General features: G+C 35.9%; 1 protein-coding gene across 2 annotated transcripts in view; it reads left to right on the plus strand.

Annotated features, from left to right (window-relative positions):
- Positions 1–26,711, plus strand: part of RNF17 (ring finger protein 17) — a 159,041-nt gene that overhangs the window by 19,679 nt on the left and 112,651 nt on the right. The window contains exons 5-11 of one of the 2 annotated variants that reach the window (XM_045978212.1): positions 150–230; positions 2,326–2,426; positions 14,941–15,112; positions 16,525–16,601; positions 16,944–17,018; positions 23,018–23,325; positions 26,188–26,346. In XM_045978212.1, the coding sequence (XP_045834168.1) occupies positions 150–230; positions 2,326–2,426; positions 14,941–15,112; positions 16,525–16,601; positions 16,944–17,018; positions 23,018–23,325; positions 26,188–26,346 (973 nt within the window). The remainder of the gene's footprint in view (positions 1–149; positions 231–2,325; positions 2,427–14,940; positions 15,113–16,524; positions 16,602–16,943; positions 17,019–23,017; positions 23,326–26,187; positions 26,347–26,711) is intronic. The other variant, XM_045978213.1, reaches the window with a different exon arrangement.

Genomic DNA, 26,711 nt, shown 5'->3' on the forward strand with positions numbered 1-26,711 from the left:
ATTTTTGTTACTTGGTTTCTCTCATGTCTGTGTTATATTTGTAATCAAAATTGTAGCTTGATCTGTTTACAGCTAATACAATGTATATAAGCATCTATTTTTATATTCTTTATTTTATATTTGTATATGGACCCTCTTCCCCTTCTTAGGAAACTAAAACTGCAGAAGAAATTGATGAAGCATTGAAGATAGCAGGCTATAGTTTTGAGCAATTAAGTGTTGCTGTAAAAGTAAGCATTTTAAATGATTAAATTCTATAGTAATTTAAGGCATATTCTCTTTAAGTGTGTATATTTGGATGTATATTACTGAAGTTTAGCACGAAGTTACTGAGCATGATAATCCAGTAACAGATGAACATACAAAAGAATAGAAAACTTCCATGGCCTGCTAGGATTGGTCTTGTGGCATTGTTATGTTAGTGGACTAAAATTGGAGCACTGTTAAGGAACCATGATTTTTTTTTCTTGCTCTTAGCTGAATTTTGTCTCAAAAGTATTATAGACCATCTTTCCAACATTGCTCATTAGTTGGCTGTATACCCTTACACAAAGTATCTTATTTTCTGTCCTCCTTTACCCCATCATTCCCAAAAGAGACTCACTTGGTCACAAAGAACAAGCTCCTAAGCACCCAGCAACAACAAATTTGCAACAAAGAATATAGCTGAGGGGTGCCTGGGTAGCTCAGTCATTAAACATCTGCCTTTGGCTGAGGTCATGATTTCGGGGTCCTGGGATCGAGCCCTGCATTGGGTTCCCTACCCAGTGTGGAGTCTGCTTCTCTCTCTCCCTCCTCCCCTGCTTGTGTTTCTTCTCCCATTGTCTTTGTCAAATAAACAAAATCTTTAAAAATATATATATATAGCTGATACAGGACTTAAGACTTCAGCATGAGTTGGGGGGGGTGGCAAAATTCAACCTGTAATAGTCTGCTCTCTAACCAGCGCCCCCAGATTCATGTCCTCCTCAAATGCAAAGTACATCCACCTATCTAGTCTTAGATCCCATCCAATGTAGTCTTAAATTTATTCCAGCATCAAGTCCAAAATCTCACCTAAATATCTTCTAAGTCAGGTATGGCTGAGACTCAGGGTATGATTCATTTGGGGGTAAAATTCTGCGCCAACCATGAACCTGTGAAACTAGATAATTAATCTGCTTCTAAAATATTTTGGTTGGACAGGTATAGGATAGACAGACATTCCTGTTTTAGAAGGGGAAAAATGGAAGGGAAAAAAAAAAGGACCAGAGATCTCAAGTAACAATTCTTTGTTCAAAAAAAAAAAAAAAAAAAAATGCAAACATGTGGAATACTTAACATTTTACTTCAAGTATGTTTAATATTATGTATTAAGTTTTTTTCATTTAAGGAATCCTGCCAGAGAGAAATTCAGCTATCCAGAATGACTTTTCCTGTAATGATAAAAAGGATTAAGAAGTTTAGAAAACTTAGTGGATTTTCTAGGCCTTTTTTCCAGTTTATCAGTGCACAGTGCCAACAAAGATGGGATAGGAGAAGAATAAATGAAACAAGATGGGATTGGGAGGGAGACAACCCATAAATGACTCTTAATCTCACAAAACAAACTGGGGGTTGCTGGGGGGAGGTGGGGTTGGGAGAGGGGGAGGGGGGTTATGGACATTGGGGAGGGTATGTGCTATCGTGAGTGCTGTCAAGTGTGTAAACCTGGTGATTCACAGACCTGTACCCCTGGGGATAAAAATACATTATATGTTTATTAAAAAAAAAAAGAAAGGATGAATACCCAACTTTTGTAGCAACATGGACAGGACTGGAAATGATTATGCTGAGTGAAATAAGTCAAGCAGAGGGAGTCAAGTATCATATGGTTTCACTTATTTGTGGAGCATAACAAATGACATGGAGGACATTGGGAGATGGAGAGGAGAAGGAAGTTGAGGGAAATTGGAAGGGGAGGTGAACCATGAGAGACTATGGATTCTGAAAAACAACCTGAGGGTTTTGAAGGGGCGGGGGTGGGAGGTTGGGGGAACCAGGTGGTGGGTAATAGGGAGGGCACGTATTGCATGGCGCACGGGGTGTTGTGCAAAAACAGTGAATACTGTTACGCTGAAAAAATAAATAAATTTAAAAATTAAAAAAAAAAAATGTGATCTTGCTGACAAGTACCAGGATTTAAAGTAGAACCTTGTAACTTACTCCATTTTTATCACCTAATCTTCTCTTGTATGGCTACTTTGAAAAGTTCAAAAAGTACCTTTTAATTTTAAAATTATTTGAACGTACAATTTCTACAAAATAAAAATACCAAATTAGATCTTTGTATTATGTTCTTCCCAGATGCTGGAACATATACACAATCAAACAAAAGAGGAAACAGTCAGTCTTATAGAGGTCCTGGAGAAACAGTTTGATCAACTTTTTACTTCTCTTGATTCCAGGTAATAACTTAAAAATACAGATTCAGTGAAACTGAAGTTTTTAACATGAACTTGTCACTTTGTTTCTTTGTATAGATTGAAGTACTGAGTAACTTTTAAGCAAGTTTGGAAGGTTTGGGTGATCCCTACAGACTGACGTCTATAGCTTGAAAATGAAGAGCAATTAGTACATTTTTAAAAATTTTTGGCTATTTGCCATTTGGTCCTACAGCTAACTGTTAAATAAATAAGCTTCTTTCTTAAAGCAGCACAGAAAATTACTTTCAAAATCTGCATGTTGTAGAATTTCACTTACTTGGGAAAATGCAAACATGCTTTTTCTCACACATTACTCCATTTTTTCATGTTTATTTGCATCAGAGCAAGTAATACTCTAATACTTTCTGACATTCATTTCTTTTTTTTCGACATTCATTTCTAAACAAATACCACATAGTTGCATATCCATTACTTTAAAAATTCTTTGATATATATGATCTTTAATAATTTTTAATCACATTTTTCATTTCAAGAAATAGGATCATAAAAGTTTTGACATGACAAAAGAAGTATCTTTAATAATGGTACCTGTCCATTTGACCCTTAGTTCTTTTTCTTTTTAATCCCATTAAGATGCCAAGGACATAGGCGCAGTATACTGTCAATGAATTGGTTGATATTGTTCAATCTTCCCTATTGATGCTATCTCACATATGGTCTTTAATTGTAACATTTAAGTTATAAGTCATGTGCATGTATTTTAAACATTCTTTTAGTGGTAAAATGTACATAAAAAGATTACCTTTTTAATCATTTTTTAAGTGTCCAGTTTAGTGGCATATGATAATTTTATGTTTAACTTTTTGAGGGAACATCAGAGTTTTCTAGTGTAGCTATACATTTTACTTTCTCATATTCTCACCAACAGTGTTTTCTGGAGTTTTGTAGTAATCATATCCTAATGGGTATGAAATAGTATCTTGTGATTTTGATTTGCATTTTATGTTAAGTATTTTTTCATGTGCTAACTTATTGCTTATTTACCTATCCTCTTTGAAGAAAAGCCTTTCAAGTCCTTTCTTTTGGGTTTTGGGTTGGATTATTTTCTTGCGGGTTTAGAGTTCTACATACACTAGGGATACTAATCCTTTATCAGATATGTCATTTTCAGATATTTTTTCCCATTCTGTGGGTTGCCTTTTCACTCTCTTGATAGCTTTCTTTGACCCACAAAAGTTACTGATAGTCTGTTTATTTTTGTTGTTGTTGCCTGTGCTTTTGTGTCATGGCCAAGAAATTATTGCTGAATCTAACATTTTAAAGCTTTTCCCCTGTATTTTCTTCTAAGTTCTACAGTTTTTAGCTCTTAGATTTAGGTCTTTGACTCATTTAGAGTTAATTTTTGTATATGGTATAAGATAAAGGTCCAGTTTCATTCTTTTCCATGTGAATGTCCACTTTTCTCTGCACCATTCATTGAAAAGATGGTCTTTTCTCCATTGAATGGTCTGGGCATACATGTTAATACTGTTAACCATATATGTGAAAGTTTGTATCTGAGATGTCTATTTTATCCCATCAGTCTGTCTGTCCTTATGTCAGTAGCACACTGTTCTGATTATAGCTAGCTTTGTAGCAAGTTTGGAAATCAAGATGTGTGAGCCCTCCAACTTTGTTCTTTTTCAAGTTTGTTTTGGCAGTATGGGGTCCCCTGAGATTTCATATGACTTTGAGAATGGGTTTTTCTATTCTGCCTGAAACATCACTGAAATTTTAATAGAGATTGCATTGAATTGTAGATTGTTTTGAGTAGCATTGTCAATAATATTAGGTCTTCCAGTCCATGAAGGTGGGATGTATTTCCTCTTATTTGTGATTTCTTTCATTTCTTTCATCACTCTGGTATGGCGTATAAACATACAAGTCTATTCCCTCCTTGCTTAAGTTTATTCCTAAGTATATTCTTTTGTATTCTATTTTAAAGGAATTATTTTCTTAATTTCCTTTTTAGACTGTTAGAATATAGAAATGCATGGCGGTTTTGTGTATTGATTTTGTTCCTACATTTTTTCTGAATTCATTTATTAGCCCTGCAAGTATTTTTTGGCCTACTTAGGATTTTGTACATATAAGATCATGTTATCTGCAAAAATGGATATTACTTCTTTTCAATTTGGATGTCTTTTACTTACTTTTTCTTGCCTAATACTCCAGCTAGAACTTAATAATAATTTGTTAAATAGCAGTGGCAAAAGCACACATCCTGATCTTGTTTCCAATCTTAGTGAAGAAATAACAGCTTTTCCTCTGCCTGCTTAGCTGTGGGTTTTCATATATGGCCTTTATGTTGATGTGGTTTCCCTAAATTCTTAGTACATTGAGGGTTTTTATAATGAAATGGTGCTAAAATATGTCAGATTCTTTTTCTACATTGATTGAAGGGATCATATATGGAATTTTTACTACTTCTTGCTGTGGTATATAATATTAATTGATTTTCATGTGTAAAATCATCCTTATATTCTAGGAATAAATCCTACTAGGTCATGATGCAGTATCCTTGTAATATGCTGCTGAATTTGATTTGCTAATACTTTGTTGAGGATTTCGCACTGATTGATGCTCATAAGAGATAGTTGTCTGGAGTTTTCTTGTAGTGTCTTCATATGGCTTTGATAATGCTTAGATAGCATTATCATAGAATTATCATTATCTATCCTTATCATTTATTTATCATTATCTATCTATCATTATCTTAGAAAGCATTATCATAGAATGAGTTAGGAATTGTTCCTATCCCTTCGATTTTTTGGAAGGGTTTCAGGAAGGTTGGTATTAATTCATCATTAAATTTTTGGTAAAATTCACAAGTGAAGCCATCTGGCCCAGGGATTTTCTTTTTGGAAGGTTTTTGATTACTGATTCAATTTCCTTACTTGTTACTGATCTGTTCAGATTTTCTATTTCTCCCTTAGTCAGTCTTATAGTGTGTTTCTAGGAATTTGTCCATTTCATCTAGATTATCCAATTTCTTGGCATGCTGTTGTCTTTAGTAATTTCTTGTAATCCTTTTGACTCCTATAAAATTGGTCATCATGTTCCCACTTCCTTTTTGATTTTAGTAAGTTGATTCTTCTCTTTTTCTTTATGTAAAGAGTTGTCAATTTCAATTGAAAAGAACCAACCTTTCTAGAAATCAACCACAAGAAAAAAATTGGAAAGATTCCAAATGTATAGAGGTTAGAAATATGTTACTAAACAAATCAAAGAGGAAATAAAACAATATAGGGAAACAAATGAAAATTAAACACAGTGGTCTAAAATCTTAGGGATATAGCAAAAACAGTACTAACAGGGAAGAATATAACAATTCAGGCCTACCTCAAGAAGCAAGAAAAATCTTAGGGTGCCCTAAGTTTTGAGTTTTACTACAAAACTCCAGAAAACACTGTTGGCTCAGTCATTGAAGCATGTGACTCTTGAACTTGGGGTTATAAGTTCGATCCTCGCATTGGGTATAGAGATTACATAAAAATCTTAAAAAAATGAACTTAGGGGCACACGGGTGCCTCAGTCGGTTAAGCATGTGCCTTTGGTTCAGGTCATAATCCCAGGGTCCTGGGATCAAGCCCCCCATCGGGCTCCCTGCTCTCTCTCTCCCTTTGCTGTTTCCCCTGTTTGTGTGCGCACTCCGTCTCTCTCTCTCTGTCTCCCCCCACCAAATAAATAAATAAAATCTTTAAAAAATGAATTTAGAATTGACAAAAATCCCAAACAACCTAACCTCACAATTAAAGGACCTGGAAAAAGAACAAATGAAGCCTAAAGACAGCAGAAAGAAGGAAATAATAAAGATTAGAGCAGAAATAAATGATATAGGAACTTAAAAAACAATTGTACATCATTGAAACCAGGAAATGGTTCTTTCAAAAAACAAACTTTTGCTTTCATTGACTTTTTTTCCTCCATTTTTAAAATTTTCTAGTTCCTTATCACCACTCTAATCTTTATTAGTCCTTCCTTGTAATAGAGTTCGGTTTAGTTTTTATTTTTTCTTTTCTTTTTCTTTTTTTTTTTTTAAAGATTTTATTTATTTATTTGACAGAGAGAGATCACAAGTAGGCAGAGAGGCAGGCAGAGAGAGGAGGAAGCAGGCTCCCCGGTGAGCAGAGAGCCCGACGCGGGGCTCGATCCCAGGACCCTGAGATCACGACCTGAGCTGAAGGCAGAGGCTTGAACCCACTGAGCCACCCAGGCACCCCAGTTTTTATTTTTCTAGTTCCTAAAGCATAAAGTTAGATTGTTGGTTGGCCGTTTCTTTTTTAATGTCTTTACAAATATGTATTTCCATTTAAATTTTTTGTTGTTGTTGTTTAGTTGACAGACAGAGATCTCAAGTAGTTGGAGAGGCAGGCAGAGAGAGAGAGGAGGAAGCAGGCTTCCCGCTGAGCAGAGAGCCCAATGCGGGGCTCCGTCGCAGGACCCTGGGACCATGACCTAAGCCGAAGGCAGAGGCTTAACCCACTGAGCCACCCAGGCGCCCCATGTATTTCTATTTAACACTGCTATCACTGTCTTGTTAATTTTGGCCATTCTAAGGTGTAAGGTGGTATCTCAGTGTGGTTTTGATTTGAATCTCCTTGGTGGCTAATGATGAACATTTTTTCATGTGTCTATTAGCCATTTGTATGTCTTCTTTGGAGAAGTATCTGTTCATATCTTCTACCCATTTTTTGACATGATTATCTGTTTTTTGAGTGTTGAGTTTGAGAAGTTCTTTATAGATCTTGGATATCAGCCCTTTGTTTTTAGTGTCATTTGCAAATATCTTCTCCCATTGAGTGGGTTGCCTCTTTGTTTTGTTGACTGTTTCCTTTGCTGTGCAGAAACTTTTGATCTTGATGAAGTCCCAAAAGTTCATTTTTGCTTTTGTTTCCTATGCCTTTGGAGACATGTCTTGAAAGAAGTTGTGGCCTAAGTTGAAGAGATTATTGCCTATGTCCTCTAGGATTTTGACAGATTTCTGCCTCACGTTGAGGTCTTTTATCCATTTTGAGTTTATGGTGTAAGACAATGGTTAAGCTTCATTCTTCTATACATAGCTGTCCAATTTTCCCAGCACCATTTATTGAAAAGATTGTCTTTTTTCCACTGCATATTTTTCCTGCTTTGTCGAAAATTAGTTGACCATAGAGTTGTGGGTCCACATCTGGGCTCTCTACACTCTTCCACTGGTTTGTGTGTCTGTTTTTGTGCCAGTATCATGCTGTCTTGGTGATTACAGCTTTGTAGTAAAGCTTGAAATCAGGCAATGTGATGCCCCCAGTTTTGTTTGTCTTTTTCAACGTTTCCTTAACAATTTGGGGTCTCTTCAGGTTCCATACAAATTTTAGGATTATTTGTCCCAGCACTTTGAAAAATGCTGGTGGAATTTTGATCCAGATGGCATTGAAAGTATAGATTGCTGCAGGCAGTATAGATATTTTAACAATGTTTATTTGTATGTCATGAAGACATACAAATGGCTATCAGACACATGAAAAAATGTTCATCATCACTAGCCATCAGGGAGATTCAAAGTAAAACCACATTGAGATATCACCTTTCACCAGTTAGAATGGCCAAAATTAGCAAGACAGGAAACAACGTGTGTTGGAGAGGATGTGGAGAAAGGGGAACCGTCTTACACTGTCAGTGGGAATGCAAGTTGGTGCAGCCACTTTGGAAAACAGTGTGGAGGTTCCTTAAGAAATTAAAAATAGAGCTACCCTGTGACCCTGCAATTGCACTACTGGGTATTTACCCCAAAGATACAGATGTAGTGAAAAGAAGGTCCATCTGTACCCCAATGTTCATAGTAGCAATGGCCATGGTTGCCAAACTGTGGAAAGAGCCAAGATGCCCTCAGCAGACAAATGGATAAAGAAGATATGGTTCATATATACAGTGGAATATTATGCCTCCATCAGAAAGGATGAATACCCAACTTTTGTAACAACATGAACGAAACTGGAGGAGATTATGCTGAGTGAAATAAGTCAAGCAGAGAGAATAAATTATCATATGGTTTCACTTACTTGTGGAGCATAAGGAATAACAGGGAGGACACTGGGAGAAGGAGAGGGGAAGGTTGTTGGGAAAAATCGGAGGGGGGGATGAACCATGAGTCTGTGGCAGGATATAAAATTAATGCACAGAAGTCAGTTGCATTTCTATATACTAACAAGGAGGCAGAAGAAAGAGAAATCAAGGAATTGATCCCATTTACAGTTGGACTAAAAACCATAAAATACCTAGGAATAAACCCAACCAAGAGATAAAGGATCTGTACTCTAAAAACTTCAGAACACTGGTTGCTGGAGGGGAGGGGGGTGGGAGGGAGGGGGTGGCTTGTTGATAGATATTGGGTAAGTTATGTGCTATGGTGAGTGCTGTGAATTGTGTAAGACTGATGATTCACAGACCTGTACCACTGAAACAAATAATACATGTTAATAAAAAAAAATTAAAACAAAACTACAGAATACTTGTGAAAAAAATTGAGGAAGATACAAAGAAGTGAAAAAACATTCCATGCTCATGAATGGGAAGAACAAATATTGTTGAAATATCTATGCTACTCAGAGAAATCTACACATTCAGTGCAATCCCTATCAAACTACTGTCAACATTTTTTGTAGAGCTGAAAAAATAATCCTAAAATTTGTACAGTACCAGAAAAGACCCCAAATAGCCAATGGAATGCTAAAAAAGGAAACTAAAATTGGAGGCATCACAATTCCAGACTTCAAGCTGTATTACAAAGCTGTAATCAAGACGTATGGTACTGGCACAAAAACAGGCACGTGGATCAGTGGATCAAAATAAAGAACCCAGTATCTATAAAATTGTTGCTTTAAGCTCTAGTTCAGATATCTTACTTATATCCATGTTAAATCCCTGGCAGTGAATACTACATCCTGTTCTATCTTTTGGAGTGAATGTCTCCATGTCATCATTTTGTCCAGAAAAAGAACAGAAGAAAGAGAAAAGACAATAACAATGACAACAGAAAAGAAAAAAAAATACAAAACAAGAAAAAAGCAAGAACCACCCCCCTGCCCCCCCAAAAATTAGATGTTCAGTGTGTTTTGGTCTGCATGTTTAAAGAAACTTGATCCCAAAATAAGAGAAATTTTCCTATTTTTTTAAACTTCTGTATATGCATACAATAATATACAATGAAAGAAAAAAATGAAAAAATTATATATAATGTATATATAAACATTTTAAAAAAATAGAATTGAAAAATAAGAAAATAACTGAAAAAAATAATGAAAGACTTAAAAAAACAAAAAACCCATGGATGTTACATACTGTTTTCCTCAAGAGCTTTTCACCCCTCTATGGTCAGTAAACTTGGTGCAGGCCATTTGTCCCATCTGGTCTTCTGTAAGAGAGGCCCATTGCATGGATTCTCAGATGCCCTTGCCCTAGTCGAAATGCTCCTGACTTGTCAAGGGGCCAGGTACAGTGTAAGTGGCTCCAGATTCCACTATGTGGTGCTATTTTGCTCCCTGAAGGCTTTCAATACTGAGTGGTGGGATGAAAATGGCGGCACCCCAGTCTCTAGCCCTGGAGCTGAAAGTTCATGCTCTTCACTTTTCAGTGAGCTCTCACAGAAAAGCAGTCAGTTACTCTTGTCCTCCTTACTTTCAGCAGAACTCTGTGTTCCTCTGGCCTTTGAACATTTTTATCTCAGACATGTAACTGAGTTTCAAAATTCAAATTTTCTGGACACCTATGTTGTGAACCCACACTGTTTCTGCTGTGTGTGTGTGGGTGGGGGGGTGTCTCACCACTCTTCTGCCTTTTGCTAGAATCCTGCCAGGAAAGCGGTAGCAGAACTGTGCAGTGGGTCAGAGTTTATGGCAAAACAGAGCAGAAAACTGGTACCTCAACTGTTTTCAGCTGCCTTCCCTGTTCCTATGCTTGGGATCGCTGCCATGCTCAGGCACCCTCATTCTTCTTGGGATCCCAGGGATCCTGAGACAATGCTGTTCCACCTGGGATTCTGCTCCACTTTGTTACCTGAGCATCTTTGAGCCAGGGATGTAAGTTCTAATTTTGTGCTCCACTGCTTATAATATTTCGGAATAGCCTCCTTAAGTTGTCTCCCTCCCCTCCGCCATATCCTGCAGTATATTACCCCGTATTCAAGTCTCTGCACCTTCCAGAAAGTGGTCGCTTTTCTATTTATAGAATTGCAGCCTTTCTTTTCTCAGATCTCTGATTAATTTCACATGTGTTCAGAATGATTCAATAGTTGTCTAGCTATATTTAAGGAAATAGAGAAACTAAGTGTCCCCTACTCCTCTGCCATCTTAACTCCTCTCCCATTTCAGTTTTTAAAATTTTGTTTTTCATTTGTCTCAAGATATTTTCCTACTGTTATTTTTTGTTTAACCTCTTTGTGTTTAGGAGTACATTATTTAATTTCCACATATTTTTCATTTCCTTCTCTTAATGTTTTCTAGTTTCTTTCCATTGTGACCAGAAAAGATGCTTTATATGCTTTCGGTTTTTAAGTTGGGTTTTTAAAAGACTTGATTTTTGACCTAACATATGATCTAACCTGGAGGATATTCCACGTATGGTTAAGAGAAGTGTGTATTCTCTGTTGTTGGGTGGATTTTTCTCTTTATGTCAGTTAGCTGCAGTTGATCTGTGATGTTAAGTGGTCTACTTTTTATTGATATTCTATATGTTTTTCCCATTTGTTATCTGAAGTAGGAAGTAGGATATTGAGGTCTCACCTATTATTGTAGTGTTATTTCTCCCTTAGATATTGTCAATATTTGTGTCATGTATTTTAGAGCTCTTGTATTTGGTGCATACATGTGTTATAATTGTATATTCTTGATGTTCTGTTAATATATAATGTCCTTTTTCTCTTGTAACAGTTTTTCTTTTAAAGATTTTATTTATTTGAGAGAGAGAGAGATTACAAGTAGTCAGAGAGAGAGGGGGAAGCAGGCTCCCCAACAGCAGAGAGCCCCATGCGGGGCTCGATCCCAGTACCCTGAGACCATGACCTGAGCTGAAGGCAGAGGCTTAACCCACTGAGCCACCCAGGCGCCCCATCTTGTAACAGTTTTTGACTTAGTTTATTTTGTCTAATATTAGCATAGTTCTCTTTTGATTACTCTTTATAGAGAATGCCTTTTTTCATCTTTTCACCTTCATTCTACATATATCTATAGATCTAAAATGAGTATCTTGTAGACCTAAATATGTTGCCATTTTTTGAACTCTAGTCCTCCACTCTGTGCCTTTTGATTCTGAAGTGTAATCCATTTACTTTTAAGTTAATTATCAATAAAGGACTTTCGTCATGTTGTTTTCAGTATGTTTTAAAGCCTTTTATCATTCACTTCCTCTATTACTACCTTCTTCTCTTTACTTTTACTTACTTGTCACTTGTAGTGACATATTTTGATTCCCTTCTAATTTTTTTGCATATTCTATAGTTACATTGTAGTTACCATGGGGATTACATGTAACATATTAAAGCTATAACGATCTATTTTGAATTGATATCAGCTTAACTGAATTGTAGGTAAAAACTCCTTTACATCTACTTCCCCTCTGTTTCATTTCATAGTTACGTCTTCATACATCATTACCCATTAACATAGATTTTAGTCATTTTATGTATTTGTCTTTTAAATCTTGTAAAAAATAAATGTGGAGTTATAAGCCAAAACTAGATTTTATATTTGATAAAGTCAAATATAAATAATACTAGATTTTATATTTGCCTGTGTATTTACCTTTACCAAGTACAAGTTGCTGTCTCTCCTCATTTTATTTTAACCTGAAGAGCTTTGTTTAGCCTTTCTTAGAAGACAAGTATATCGATCCTGAACTCCCTATGCTTTTCTTTAGCTGGGAATATTTTAACTTTTCCCTTACCTTTTAAAGGACAGTTTTGCTAGTTATAGAAGTCTCAGTTGGCAGGCTTTTCCTATCAACACTTTTTTTTTTTTTTAGAAAGAGTTCAGGGAAGGGACAGCAAGAGTGGGAGAGGGATAATTCTAAGTGGGCTCCACACCCAGTGCAGAGCCCAAAATGGGGCTCGATCTCATGACCCCAAGATCATGATCTGAACTGAAATCAAGAGTTGGGTGCTGAACTAACTGAGCCATCCAGGCACCCCTCCACACTTTCAATATGTCATCCCATCACCTCCTGGCCTCCAAGGTTTCTGCTGAGAAATTGGCTGATAATCTTACTGAGGATTCCTTGTGTGTGACAAATTGCATTTCTCTTAATGCTTTCAGGATTCTCTATTTGTCTTCCAACGGTTTGATTATATTGTGTCTCTTCTACATTTATATCTTTGGTTTCTTGAACTTGTCAGTTTATGTATTTTATCTAATTTTGGAAGTCTTTAGCGATCATGTCTCCAAATAATTTCTCTGCACCTTTTTCTTCCTCTCCTGCTTTTGGGACTCATGTAATGCATATGTTGCTTTTCTTGAGAGAATCCTTTAAGTCTCTTGGATTCTTTTTACTTCTCTTCATTATTTTCTTCTTTCTGTTCCTCAAACTCTATAATTTCAGTTGTCCTATCTTCAGGTTTGCTAATTCTTTCTTATTCCTGCCCAGATCTGCAGTTGAATCCCTCTAGTGAATTTTTTACTTTAGTTATTGTACTTTTGAGAATTTGTTTCCTTTTTATAATTTCTGTCTCTTTATTGATATTCACATTTTGTCTTTCATTTTTTCCTGATTTCCTCTAGGTTCTTTGTGAATATTTTCCTTTAGCTCTTTGAGCATATTTAAAACTATTGTTTTAAAGTCTTTAATAAGTCCTATGTCTCTGCTTCTTCAGGAATGGTTTCTGTCACTCTGTTTTTTCCCTTTGAATGGATCGTATTTTCCCATGTCTTTATACACCCTTTATACACCCTTCAACAATTTTGTTGAAAATTGGGCATCTGAAAACACAGCCACCTCTTCTAGTCATTGCAAACTTGTTCTCTGCAGGAGTAGTCCTTCACTGAGTGAGCATGCTCTGAGCCTTAGAATCAGCCTCAGGTAGAGGCTTAATGTGTTCTCAGGTCTTTTCTGAGCATGCATCTTGCTTGGGCCTGAGTATGATTTTTTTTATTCCTTTATATACACAGCTGCTTTTAAATGTATTCATATCTCAAAGAGTGTCACCCCAGAATTTGCAAGCCCCAGATGGCATAGTATATGTCTTTACCTATAATTTCTTGCTCAGGAATCTATAGCTCTTAGTCTTCCTACAACCTTCCCAAGTACTGCCTGTTGCTCTTTACTGCCTCAGCTCCAAGTTAGGTGAAACAGATTAGTTCCTCAGACATTCCATAAACAAGTTAGAACATTACAGATGAAGTCTACTATGCCCCTTGGATTTGATGGAAGGAATTAGGAACTGTGCTGCTACCGCTAGACCAAGACTACACCATGCTGAGGAGAGGGCTGGGCAAGAACAAGTAAAAACACCATGGAATTTCCTACTGTTTTGAATATGCCTTTTTCTTGATTGGGCATTTGCTTGGTTGCTGTATACCTTTTGTTTATTTTCCAGAGTTTCTAGGAGACTATTTTAACCAGTTTTTGCTTAGGGTTTGTGTTTGTTTTTTGACATCTCCACTGGGTAATAAGGCCTTAGAGTTACCTAGTCTGCTGTTTTGCTAATATCAATCCTAGCCATGAGTTTTTAGAAACCATACTAGAACTTACCAAAATAACTGTTTTTCTTCCCTAAAGAAATGATTTTCAGATTATTTATACAATTACCAAAATGGTTTTTGGAATACCTCTTCACCTTCAGAGTCTATATCACATTCTTGTTACTCTTAAGTGTGGCAAATGCTCCTTTTTTGGGGGCCAGATTTGATTTTGAGGAAATAATAGTCATTTGTTTGGTAATAAAAGGAGAAAATTACACACTACAATATTTGGTACAAAATTTTTTAATTGCCATAATAATGTAATTCCATCATAGGTCTAGAAAAGATTTTGAGTAATGAGGTACAAATAATGGAGGAATCATTAATTGACATTCTAAGTGATTACTTTGAAGATTGTAGTTAATCGACACTTGTGTTCTGGTTTGGTGAAGTCTTATTTTAAAATCTCATTTTATTTTTATGTAATTTATATCAACTGGTGGAAATTTTAAAATGTGCAGGTGTATCTTTGTGGGAAATGAATAAAAATTGTTTTTGAAACGGCACAAGTAATTACAACATAGGATTTCTCTTTTAGGTGGGATCATCTAGGGTATGTCTTCTATAGTTCTGTGACAGCTGTATCTGTGATATAATATCCTTCTACTTTTTCTCTAGTTATGCATACATAGTTTTCAATTATAATGTTTCAGTTGAATTGAATACCTCTTTTAACCATGTTCATAAACTAGTGAAATTTATCCTTTTGATATCACTCAGTTCCTTATAAACTCACTTTCATATGAGCATTTATGAAATTCTGTAATACAATTTTGGGGTCTTATATGAAGGAAGAAGAACCTGTGTGAAGAAGTAGTAAGAAATACAGATGATTATCTTTCAAATGTAATAATGGCTAAAAGCTACATTGAAGACAAAAAAAATGATTTGGCTGCAGCTATGAAGATAGCAAGAGAGTTAAAATCAGCACCTTCTTTAAGGACTTATTGTGACCTCAATCAGGTAATTTTGACCATAATATGAATTTATTTCTGAGGTATATTACTTGACATGCTTTGGAATATGATATTTAAGACTTCATAAGCATTTATTTTTAGATTATCCTAACTTCCCTTGGCCTCAATTTAGAATTCTTAGAGTTTGAATTCTAAGATAAATATTAATAAATTTGTTTAGCCTTTTACTGTTATTTACCAGTTAGAGAAATGGCGCAGTAATAAGGTCTTTATAACACATGATCTGAAAGCAAGTAGGGTGACATTGAGTTGGAAATTAATGTTCCTAGAACATTTGAATAAAAAATGAGAGCATGTAAGGGCAGAAAACTAAATGGGATTCTCTTTTTTCATAAGCAACTTAGATATGACTGCCAATTCTTGACTTAAAAACTTAATTCAAGTTCTCATTCAGGGTTTTTTTTCCTTTCCTTCCTGCCTCCCTAAATGTGCAGGTCAAGAGTCAGGGTGCTTCCACTATCTATCATCTAATAGTATGCCGAGGGAGCACAGGTGGGCAAAAACAAAAACATGTTTTCTGATGAGATCGTTTGGCAAAACAGGATTAACCATCTTTTTTTCTGTTTCTACCTTGCTCCTTTGGGATATAGATCCTGTTCTATAATCTTTGATTCCTCGTGACATTTTCCCAAAGATAATCAGGTGTTTGGGATGAATTGAATTATAAAATAGAAGGCATTTGTTTATCTGCCTCCAAAGTCTCTAAGTGAAAGGAGAGGAATTTGCCATCATCTTAACTTGGTCAGACCTCTCTCTAGCCATGGTTCTAAAAACAGTCATTTCCTGTGTATTACAAATGAGCTATTAGGAGGTGTAAAAAACTGTAAGATTTGGTATTCACCTGGGACACTGGGTGGCTTAGTCAGTTCAATGTCTGCCTTTGGCTCAGGTCATGATTCCACGGTCCTAGAACTGAGCCCACATTGGCCTCCTTGCTCAGCAGGGAGCCTGCTTCTCCCTCTGCCTGCTGCTTTCCCTGCTTATGCATGTGCACATGTGCAATCTCTCTAACAAATAAATAAAATCTTAAGAAAAAAGGATTTGTTATTCACCCTAGTTAGATTTATCAAGAAGATAAGGCAAAAAGACTTTGGAGGATAGCAATGTGGATGCAAAGTGAGTATGATCAGAATTTTCTCTGCTTATGTAGCTATATGCCATTTGTTAACTAGTATCTTTTGTTGTTATCTGTTAATTTATATCTCTAAAAGATTTTAAATTTCTTTAGGGGAAAAATCTTAAACACTTGCTTGCATCCATTCCTTTGGGTGCCTAAAATTAAATCTTAAACACATTAGTGAGGTGCTTAAAGGCTATAGTTTTCCTTGTAAAATCTTTGTGTCAGTAATATTTATTTTTAAAATTCACCTCTGAGTAACACTTCTCTTTTGATTCTAGATTATCCATACTTTGAAATTAACATTTGAGAGTGAATTGTTACAAGTTAGTTCTCTAAAACTGAGGAACTCTCCCAAGTAAGTAAATTATAATTCAGGAGAACCTAAAGGTTAAATATAAAAATGTGTTAGAGCCTAAATGTATTAAATAGCAAGCAATTATAAATTGAAAATTTGTGTCACAGATGTTTCCCAAATTAGCAAATATGTAAAATAAGAGTAATTTATGATAAATTAGAAAAATATGTTGTCTTGAGGTTTTTTAATGTCAGCAACTGACTTTTAGAGAAAGTAATGAAGTTATATTAGAGCATTTAAAATGTTCTTTTCGAGTTTTTAATGTTAGCAACTGACTTTTATTTAGAGAAAGTAATACACTGGTATTAGAATATTTACTTATATGCTAATGTTTTATTTTAGGTTGAATATGAATTGCAATGAGATTATCTGTTTGTTCAACAATATGGGAAAAATTGAATTTGAGGACTTAACAAAGTAAGTATAATAATGGCGACATGCGGGTGCTTAGGTGACACAGTGGATTAAGCATCCAGCTCATGGTTTTGGCTCAGGTCCTGATCTCAGGATTGCAGAATTAAGCCCCAAACTGGGTTCTACACTCAGGGTGGAGTCTGCTTAAGATTCTCTCTGCACACGCACTCCCTCCCTCTCAAATAAATAAATAAATCTTTAAAAAATGGCAATGTGTCGTTAATTTCTGAGAAGGTGTAAGAGAAAAATTGATGTGTAGTGTATAGTATGTGTGATTTCAAATACTATAAAATAAAGGGGAAAGGTTTCTATCAGTTAAATTCTAATTAATTTAAGAGTGAAAAGACCTAGAAGGGGTCAGTATTAAATGATATATGTGTGAAAGTTATCTTTGAGATTCATTCATTCAGCCACATTGAACACTGGTTTTTGTGCTAGGAACCATTATCATAAACACTGAGATATATGTCAGAGAAGTTACAGTAAGTAGAGGATGACATGTAAACAATAAAGTGAATAATTGCTATGATGGTAATATATGCAGAATTTAGTGGAGATGCAAAAGAAGTGAACAGTCAATTCCTTTGGGGATAACAGGACACTTGGAAAAAGGAGAATTTTATTTTATCTATGAAAAATGAGTAGCAATTAGAAAGGAGGCCAAAATGGAGGCAGTGAGATAATGTCCTATGTTCAGGGAATTGCTTATATAATTCCACTTGGCAAAAGATACATATAAATACAAATAAATAAATTAAAAACCAAAAAAAAAATAGCATTCTTTTTTTCTTTTTTTTTAAATTTATTTATTTTTTTCAGCATAACAGTATTCATTGTTTTTGCACAACACCCAGTGCTCCATGCAATACGTGTCCTCTCATTACCCACCACCTGGTTCCCCCAACCTCCCACCCCCGCCCCTTCAAAACCCTCAGGTTGTTTTTCAGAGTCCATAGTCTCTTATGGTTCGCCTCCCCTTCCAATTTCCCTCAACTTCCTTCTCCTCTCCATCTCCCAATGTCCTCCATGTCATTTGTTACGCTCCACAAACAAGTGAAACCATATGATACTTGACTCTCTCTGCTTGACTTATTTCACTCAGCATAATCACTTCCAGTCCTGTCCATGTTGCAACAAAAGTTGGGTATTCATCCTTTCTTTTCTTTCTTTCTTTTTTTTTTAATAAACATATAATGTATTTTTATCCCCAGGGGTACAGGTCTGTGAATCACCAGGTTTACACACTTGACAGCACTCACGATAGCACATACCCTCCCCAATGTCCATAACCCCCTCCGCCTCTCCCAACCCCACCTCCCTCCAGCAACCCCCAGTTTGTTTTGTGGGATTAAGAGTCATTTATGGTTTGTCTCCCTCCCAATCCCATCTTGTTTCATTTATTCTTCTCCTATCCCCCTAACCCCCCATGTTGCATCTCCACATCCTCATATCAGGGAGATCATATGATAGTTGTCTTTCTCTGATTGACTTATTTCACTAAGCATGATATCCTCTAGTTCCATCCACGTCATCGCAAATGGCAAGATTTCATTTCTTTTGATGGCTGCATAGTATTCCATTGTGTATATATACCACATCTTCTTTATCCATTCATCTGTTGATGGACATCTAGGTTCTTTCCATAGTTTGGCTATTGTGGACATTGCTGCTATAAACATTTGGGTACACGTGCCCCTTCGGATCACTGCGTTTGTATCTTTAGGGTAAATACCCAGTAGTGCAATTGCTGGGTCATAGGGTAGTTCTATTTTCAACATTTTGAAGAACCTCCATGCTGTTTTCCAGAGTGGTTGCACCAGCTTGCATTCCCACCAACAGTGGAGGAGGGTTCCCCTTTCTCCGCATCCTCGCCAGCATCTGTCATTTCCTGACTTGTTAATTTTAGCCATTCTGGCTGCTGTGAGGTGATATCTCATTGTGGTTTTGATTTGTATTTCCCTGATGCCGAGTGACGTGGAGCACTTTTTCATGTGTCTGTTGGCCATCTGGATGTCTTCTTTGCAGAAATGTCTGTTCATGTCCTCTGCCCATTTCTTGATTGGATTGTTTGTTCTTTGGGTGTTGAGTTTGCTAAGTTCCTTATAGATTTTGGACACTAGCCCTTTATCTGATATGTCGTTTGCAAATATCTTCTCCCATTCTGTCAGTTGTCTTTTGGTTTTGTTAACTGTTTCCTTTGCTGTGCAAAAGCTTTTGATCTTGATGAAATCCCAATAGTTCATTTTTGCCCTTGCTTCCCTTGCCTTTGGCGATGTTCCTAGGAAGATGTTGCTGCGGCTGAGGTCGAAGAGGTTGCTGCCTGCATTCTCCTCAAGGATTTTGATGGATTCCTTTCTCACATTGAGGTCCTTCATCCATTTTGAGTCTATTTTCGTGTATGGTTTAAGGAAGTGGTCCAATTTCATTTTTCTGCATGTGGCTGTCCAATTTTCCCAGCACCATTTATTGAAGAGGCTGTCTTTTTTCCATTGGACATTCTTTCCTGCTTTGTCGAAGATTAGTTGACCATAGAGTTGAGGGTCTATTTCTGGGCTCTCTATTCCGTTCCATTGATCTATGTGTCTGTTTTTGTGCCAGTACCATGCTGTCTTGATGATGTCAGCTTTGTAATAGAGCTTAAAGTCCGGAATTGTGATGCCACCAACCTTGGCTTTCTTTTTCAATATTCCTTTGGCAATTCGAGGTCTCTTCTGGTTCCATATAAATTTGAGGATTATTTGTTCCATTTCTTTGAAAAAAATGGATGGTATTTTGATAGGGATTGCATTAAATGTGTAGATTGCTTTAAGTAGCACGGACATTTTCACAATATCGATTCTTCCAATCCAGGAGCATGGAACATTTTTCCATTTCTTTGTGTCTTCCTCAGTTTCTTTCATGAGTACTTTATAGTTTTCTGTATATAGATTCTTAGCCTCTTTGGTTAGGTTTATTCCTAAGTATCTTATAGTTTTGGTGCAATTGTAAATGGGATTGACTCCTTAATTTCGGTATAGAGATTACTTTTAAAAAAAAGGAAAAATTGGATTCTTCAGTTGCACTAGCCACATTCAAAGTGTTCAGTATCTACATATGGTTTTTAGCTACCATATTAGACAGTGCCCCTCATTTTCACTATTGCAGAAAGTTGTATTAGACAGTACAGCTGTAGACAGTAGAAACCACTAAAAGATTTTCAACATGAAAATAAAAATAATTAGATTACATTTTAAAAAGATAACTCTGGTGGCCATTTAGAGGATTATTTGGAAGAGTATGAGACTAGAGCCTGAAGGATTAGTTGGGCTGTTGTGTCAATAGTCTCAGTAAATGATGAGAAACCAAACATAGGTAATAGCACAGGAGAGCAATAGATACAACAAATGCTCAATAGGGAAAATTGATAAAGCTTATTAATTGAGGATTATGAATGAGGAAAAAGGAAGCATCCTCAATGATTTACAGGTCTGGCTTTGGTGGTTAAGTTGATTAATTATGGTATTATTTACCAAAATTGGGAATGTAAGGAGAAAATTTAGGAGTGGAGAAATAGTGGACATGTTGAGTTATTGTTGTTTACCAGACATCTGGGGAGAAATCTACAGAGAGCAATTAGCTGTATGGACTAAAACTGAAGAGGAGGTCTTATACTTATTCTGGGTTTAGGAGTAGTCAGAATATAGATGGTTTAGAAACCCCCAAAAAGAAAGTAAGTTCATTCACGTTGTAGGTGGTACGTCTCCAGGGGAAATCATCCCCAGGAAGCATCCACAGTTATTATGAGTTTCGTCCACAGTCTTAAAAGTCAGAAACAGACATGAAGAGATATGCTGCAACCCAGGTAAACTCCTATAAGCCAAGTTTACAAAACTGAACACCAGGATTCCAGTTTAGATAGAACGCCAGACTATTAACTTACAGGCAAATATAATTGCCACATGGACTGGAATACTTGTGTTGGCATTCTTTTCCAGTATCTAAACAGGCCTAAGAAGTCACATTATGAGAAATTGCTTTGTTTGCAGTGTTGTTTACAATAAAGGAAATAAGGTTAATCAAATAGCTTAATAGCATTAGGCCTAGAAAGTACATTCCTAGTATGCTTTTTACTACCAGGGGAAAGTCCTTGCCAGAGCACTAGAGTACCAGTCCTTTGGCTCAAGTCATTTTTCCCCAGATATGGAGCCCTGTGCCATATTTGTCTTTGTGACTTGACTTTTGCACTTCCATGGATAATCCTCAGCCTTCCCAATGCATACAGTCTTTTAGATATTTTAATAACATGAATGATTACTATTGAATATTTTTAATGTCAAAAGCTATTCTTTCCCTTTAAGACTCTGCATTGATCTTGTCTTGATTTAAAGTTAATTCAGAGTAGTCTTAAATTTTTTCCTAGTTCTAAGGGAATGTATCATTACAATCTGCTTCTACTTATTACAGGTGGTAATTAAACAACAGATTTTCCCAGTAAGAACAGGTATTGACGTAAATCAATGACAGTGCCCTGGAAAAATATTAAATTTTAAGACCAAGAAAGAGCAACCTGCAAAACAAAACAAAACTGAGAAGGAATAGGCAGAGGTTGAAAAACAAACAGGAGAAAGTGGTGTTCTAGAAGTCAGTGGAGTTTATGACACTGGAGTCGGCTGACAGTATTAAATGTCCCCGGTCAAATTAAAATTGTTATAAAAAGAAACATCTAGTTTGCAAAATCAGGTACATATATGTATCCTCATAAGGTGTTTGAATTCAGCATGTATTTTACTTATGTTCAAAGCATACATTTTTTTTGGAAGAGACCAATAATTTGCATCATTGCTGAATCTAATTGGCTTTGTTGGTTCTTACTTCTAAAATGCTTCTTAAATGATGATCTGCGATGAAGCTAAATCCATAATGGGTTAATTAAAAGACAAGCTTTTTGAGACTTAGTCTCATTTCTTTGATAGAATTTCTGTACTTGTAGATGGATAGCCTAAATCTGTGTGGATATGTGAAGAAGATTAAAAAAAAAAATGAAGTAAACCACATAAATTAACTGTGGGTTAATGGCTATTGAATAATACCCAAAGGATTCAGACTAATGGCGATTTTTAGGCCAGGTGATTGCTCAGGATTATACCCTTTACTGTTTCCTATACTTTATTTTTAGGCCAGTAAATTAAAAAAGAAGTAATTTAAAATCAAACAGCTAAGCCAAATCAAAATGATTTCTTTTGAAAATTTATATCCACTGTTCTTTAGGACTAGAAGATTGTGTCATGACTATATCATGTTTCTTCAGCTTCTCATTGATTATACCTCTTGTTGACCTTTTAAAACCCTTAGGCTTGCTTAGGGCTGAGAATGAGCAAAAGTTTCTTTCTGGGTAACGGAAATGTTCTAAAATTAGATTGTAGTGATGGCTGCACAACTGTAAATTTAGTAAAAATAACTGAATTTTATGCTGTGTAAATTACACATCCATAAAACTATTTGGAGCACTTGGGTGGCACAGTCCCAGATGAGTGTCCAACTCTTGGTTTTGGCTCAGGTCATGATCTCAGGGTCCTGAGATCAAGCCACATGTTGGGCTCCACATTCAGCATGAAGTCTGCTTGAGAGTCTCTCTCATTCTCCCTCTGTCCCTCCTGCTCATTCTCTCTCTCTCTCTCTCTCTCTCTCTCTTTTTCTCAAATAAACAAATCTTTAAAAAATATAAAGCTATTTAAAAAATACTTCTGAGACACCTATACAAAACTTTAGCTCTTTATATGTCTCGCAATATTAACTGTCATGTGGGAAGGAAATGGCTTGAAGGTAGATATAAAAAATTTATGAAACAACTTAAAGTAGCCATATGCTTATCTATTTTTTTTTCTCCAAATTTTTATTTAAATTCCAGTTAAATGGCAGTGTACTATCGGGTTCTGGTGTAGAATTTAGTGATTCGTCACTTACATACAGTACCAAATGCTTATCAAAAGTGCCCTCCTTAATACCTTCTATTTTTTAAACAGATGTGATCCCCAAGAAAATGAAATGGGACAGAATGTTCAAAAGAAATACAATCATAAAAAGGAATTTTCTTGTCATGATACATACCCATTTCAAGAAAAGAAAAAGGTTGACATGTCTATTCTAAGTAATGAAACGTCATCACCTTTTTTGCATCGGGAAGCCAGTGATGTGCATTTAGAAGCAAAAGACTTCCAGCCAGAGAAAGAGATTATTGCAACACCATCCCCTAAAACCATTGCAGTTCTGCCTCAAATAGGATCTAGCCCAGATGTGATAATTGAAGAAATTATTGAAGAAAACCTGGAAAGTGAGTGAAAATTCAAAAGCAAGGAAACATGTGTCTGTAATTAGAAACAAATTAGTCCCTGTACTCAACAAAAACACATTACTGTTATCTTATACCTCTTTATGAGTTAACATCTGTTGGTTCCTTACCCCTACTTTCACATTTTCCAAAGTTAGGAAAATTTTTTTATTTTTAGTGCAATAATCTAACCTCTGAGATGTAAATTTAATATTTGGTTAACTGAGGTATTTGACTTTCTGGTGTTCCACACATGAACTGTATAAAAGACAAAAATACAAATAAGAGAAATATTTGTAGAGCAATCTCATGGCTTTGTCCTTAAATTTAAGAACAGATTTTTTATTAAAAAAACAACAAAAACGGATTTTCTTAAATCTTCATTCTGAGAGATAGTCTGTTATAAGTTGACATGAATATAATAGCATCTATTTTGTAACATTTTAATGTATCATAATAGTTTGATTAGATTTACAGTGCTGGTATTCTCCCCATGAACTACTACTGTGAATTTAGTATACTACCAGTCTTCTTTCAGACCATTTTCAAGTTCACTTTTTGGTCTCTTCTGCCCCCCACTTCCCAATCTGTTTCATTGGCTGATTCTCCAGAACTTTTGAATGCAAAAAAAAAGCACACATTTTTGGTTGTTTCCATTGTATTATTATTGCTGATACCTCAGTGATTAAGAAACCTATCATGACCATATCTACTGATAAAAAGTAGTCTTATCATTCCAGTGTTTTGCCAATTCAGGTACAGCTTTCTTTCTTTTTTTAAGATTTATTTATTTATTTGACAGAGATCACAAGTAGGCAGAGAGGCAGGCAGAGAGAGAGGAGGAAGCGGGCTCTCCATGGAGCAGAGAGCCCGATGCGGGGCTGGATCCCAGGACCCTGGGATCATGACCTGAGCGGAAGGCAGAGGCTTTAAGCGACTGAGCCACCCAGGTGCCCCTCAAGTACAGCTTTTTTTTTTTTTTAATCTTTTTCACGTATTTTTTTTTTTTTGATAGTTCTGTCTCTTTATTTATTTATTTTTTCAGCATAACAGTATTCATTGTTTTTGCACAACACCCCGTGCGCCATGCAATACGTGCCCTCCCTATTACCCACCACCTGGTTCCCCCAACCTCCCACCCCCGCCCCTTCAAAACCCTCAGGTTGTTTTTCAGAGTCCATAGTCTCTTATGGTTCGCCTCCCCTTCCAATTTCCCTCAACTTCCTTCTCCTCTCCATCTCCCAATGTCCTCCATGTCATTTGTTATGCTCCACAAATAAGTTTTTCACATATTTTTATTGTATTTTTTCACTTTTTTTTTTTCAGCATAACAGTATTCATTGTTTTTGCACAACACCCAGTGCTCCATGCAAAACGTGCCCTCCCTATTACCCACCACCTGTTCCCCCAACCTCCCACCCCTGACCCTTCAAAACCCTCAGCTGGTTCCCCAACCTCCAACCCCCCCCCCCCGCCCCTTCTAGTACAGCTTTTTAAGCAATAGTGTGCCATTGTCAACCTAATAAAACTAGTACAGTTGCCTTTATTTCCTATTTTGATGAAACATGCTTCACAGATTATCTTGTGGAAACACCTAGAGGTCCAAAAAAACCTTTTCAGAAAAAATCATCTTTCCCTTTTGGATCAAAAGCAAGTATTTTAACAACTCTGAACTTGATGTTGTGGAGTTTGCTTTATGTAAAGTAACTCTAATGTAGTGTGAAGGCAGTGAGTTAAATGAATTTTACTGTTAACTAAAACTTCTTCCTTTTAATGTTAAAAATTTTAGCTGTTACTGGCAAAAATATTTCTGAAATCTGTAACACTTCTCTCAACTGCCTCTGTACTTGCACATATTAATTTCTTTACTCCATCCTCAATATAGGTATTCTTTTTGATCTGTATCAGACAGTTAAAATGATCCATTTGTTCAGTTTTTATCATCTATATTTACTCTAATTCCACACTTCCTATTTGTGTTTTAAACATTTTTACTAAATAAAACATCTACATTGTTAAAAAATCATATATTAAAATACTGTGAATTTTTCCCCTAACCTGTCCATTTCATTCAGTCTCCCCCTCCCTTCCAGAGTTTCTTTGCATATACATATATATAATTTTTCTGTTTTTGTACATGAAACATAGCATACCATGCACACTGTTCTGTTCTTTTAATTGCTTTTTTAACATTTATTCTGGACATATTTTCAGTAACTGCATTTGGCTTCATTACAGCTATATACAAATATTTTTCTCTTTTACTCTACCCTCACCACCCCTGTAACCTCCACCAAAACACACACATCTTCCCCTAAATGTTGCTCAGTACATTCGCTTTGCACAGACATTTTTTTCACTTCTCTAGCCAGATAAGATTTGTATTCAGAGTGTCTATGGGCTTATTCTTGGTTTTTTGGGTATAGTAGGAAGTTTTTGTGATATGCAAGAGACCTACTTATTATGATATAGGAGTTTTGTGATATGCAAGAGGCCTACTTATTATGGATAGAGTTCTGAGTTCCAAAATGTTTATAAATAAATTATGATGTTTTGTTATAATGCAGTAGAGTTACAGATATCTTGACTTTAGAATCTAATTATCACATGAACTGCAATTCCACTTAACATACTTGGCAAGTAAAATATTTGCAGTTCAGGTTGCTAAAGAATTTAATGTTAAAAGTGGGATCTATTTGTTTTAGTGGTCTGGTTACTATTTTGGGTATGGACTCTTGTGGGGCCTAAGTATTCTAGAGTTTTCAGTGACACAAGACACTTAATATTCTTTTAGAGGATATTGCATTCAATTTTTATGAATTCTTTCCTATGATTTATTAATGTGGTTTTAATATTCTTATCTAGGTTCTCCAGAGCTAGTTTTTGTAAGCCATGTAATACATCCTTGCCACTTTTATATCCGGAAATATTCACAAATTAAAGATGCAACAGTATTGGAAAAGAAGGTGAATCAGTTTTGCAATAAGAGTTTACACCTTGATCCTTCAGACATTTTGGAACTAGGTAATGAAAAGCTACGTATTAAGTTCATTTAAATGTATAGTATTTGGCCAACCCACATAGACCTTTTATAATACAGATCTGTGCTTCAACAATAAAAGTTTTATAATTATATAATGTAATTTTATTTAGGTAAGTTAGGTAAATATTGACTGCTAGTAAGGTATATACAAAAACTATCATTATGGAGTGAAAGTAGTTATTTTTTAAATTATAAAACCATTCACAGGTTCCTTGTCTCCAGGGAAAACTGGCCCGTAAGATGATTCCTTATAGTATAACTACAGTCCCTTGCTGTCCCACATGTGAATATTGAGGATGTCATTAAGCACTTAAATGAGGTTCAGGAGGACAGTGTTGTCTATTTC

The sequence above is a fragment of the Meles meles genome, chromosome 14 (assembly GCF_922984935.1).
Source record: "Meles meles chromosome 14, mMelMel3.1 paternal haplotype, whole genome shotgun sequence".
Lineage (NCBI taxonomy): Eukaryota > Metazoa > Chordata > Mammalia > Carnivora > Mustelidae > Meles > Meles meles.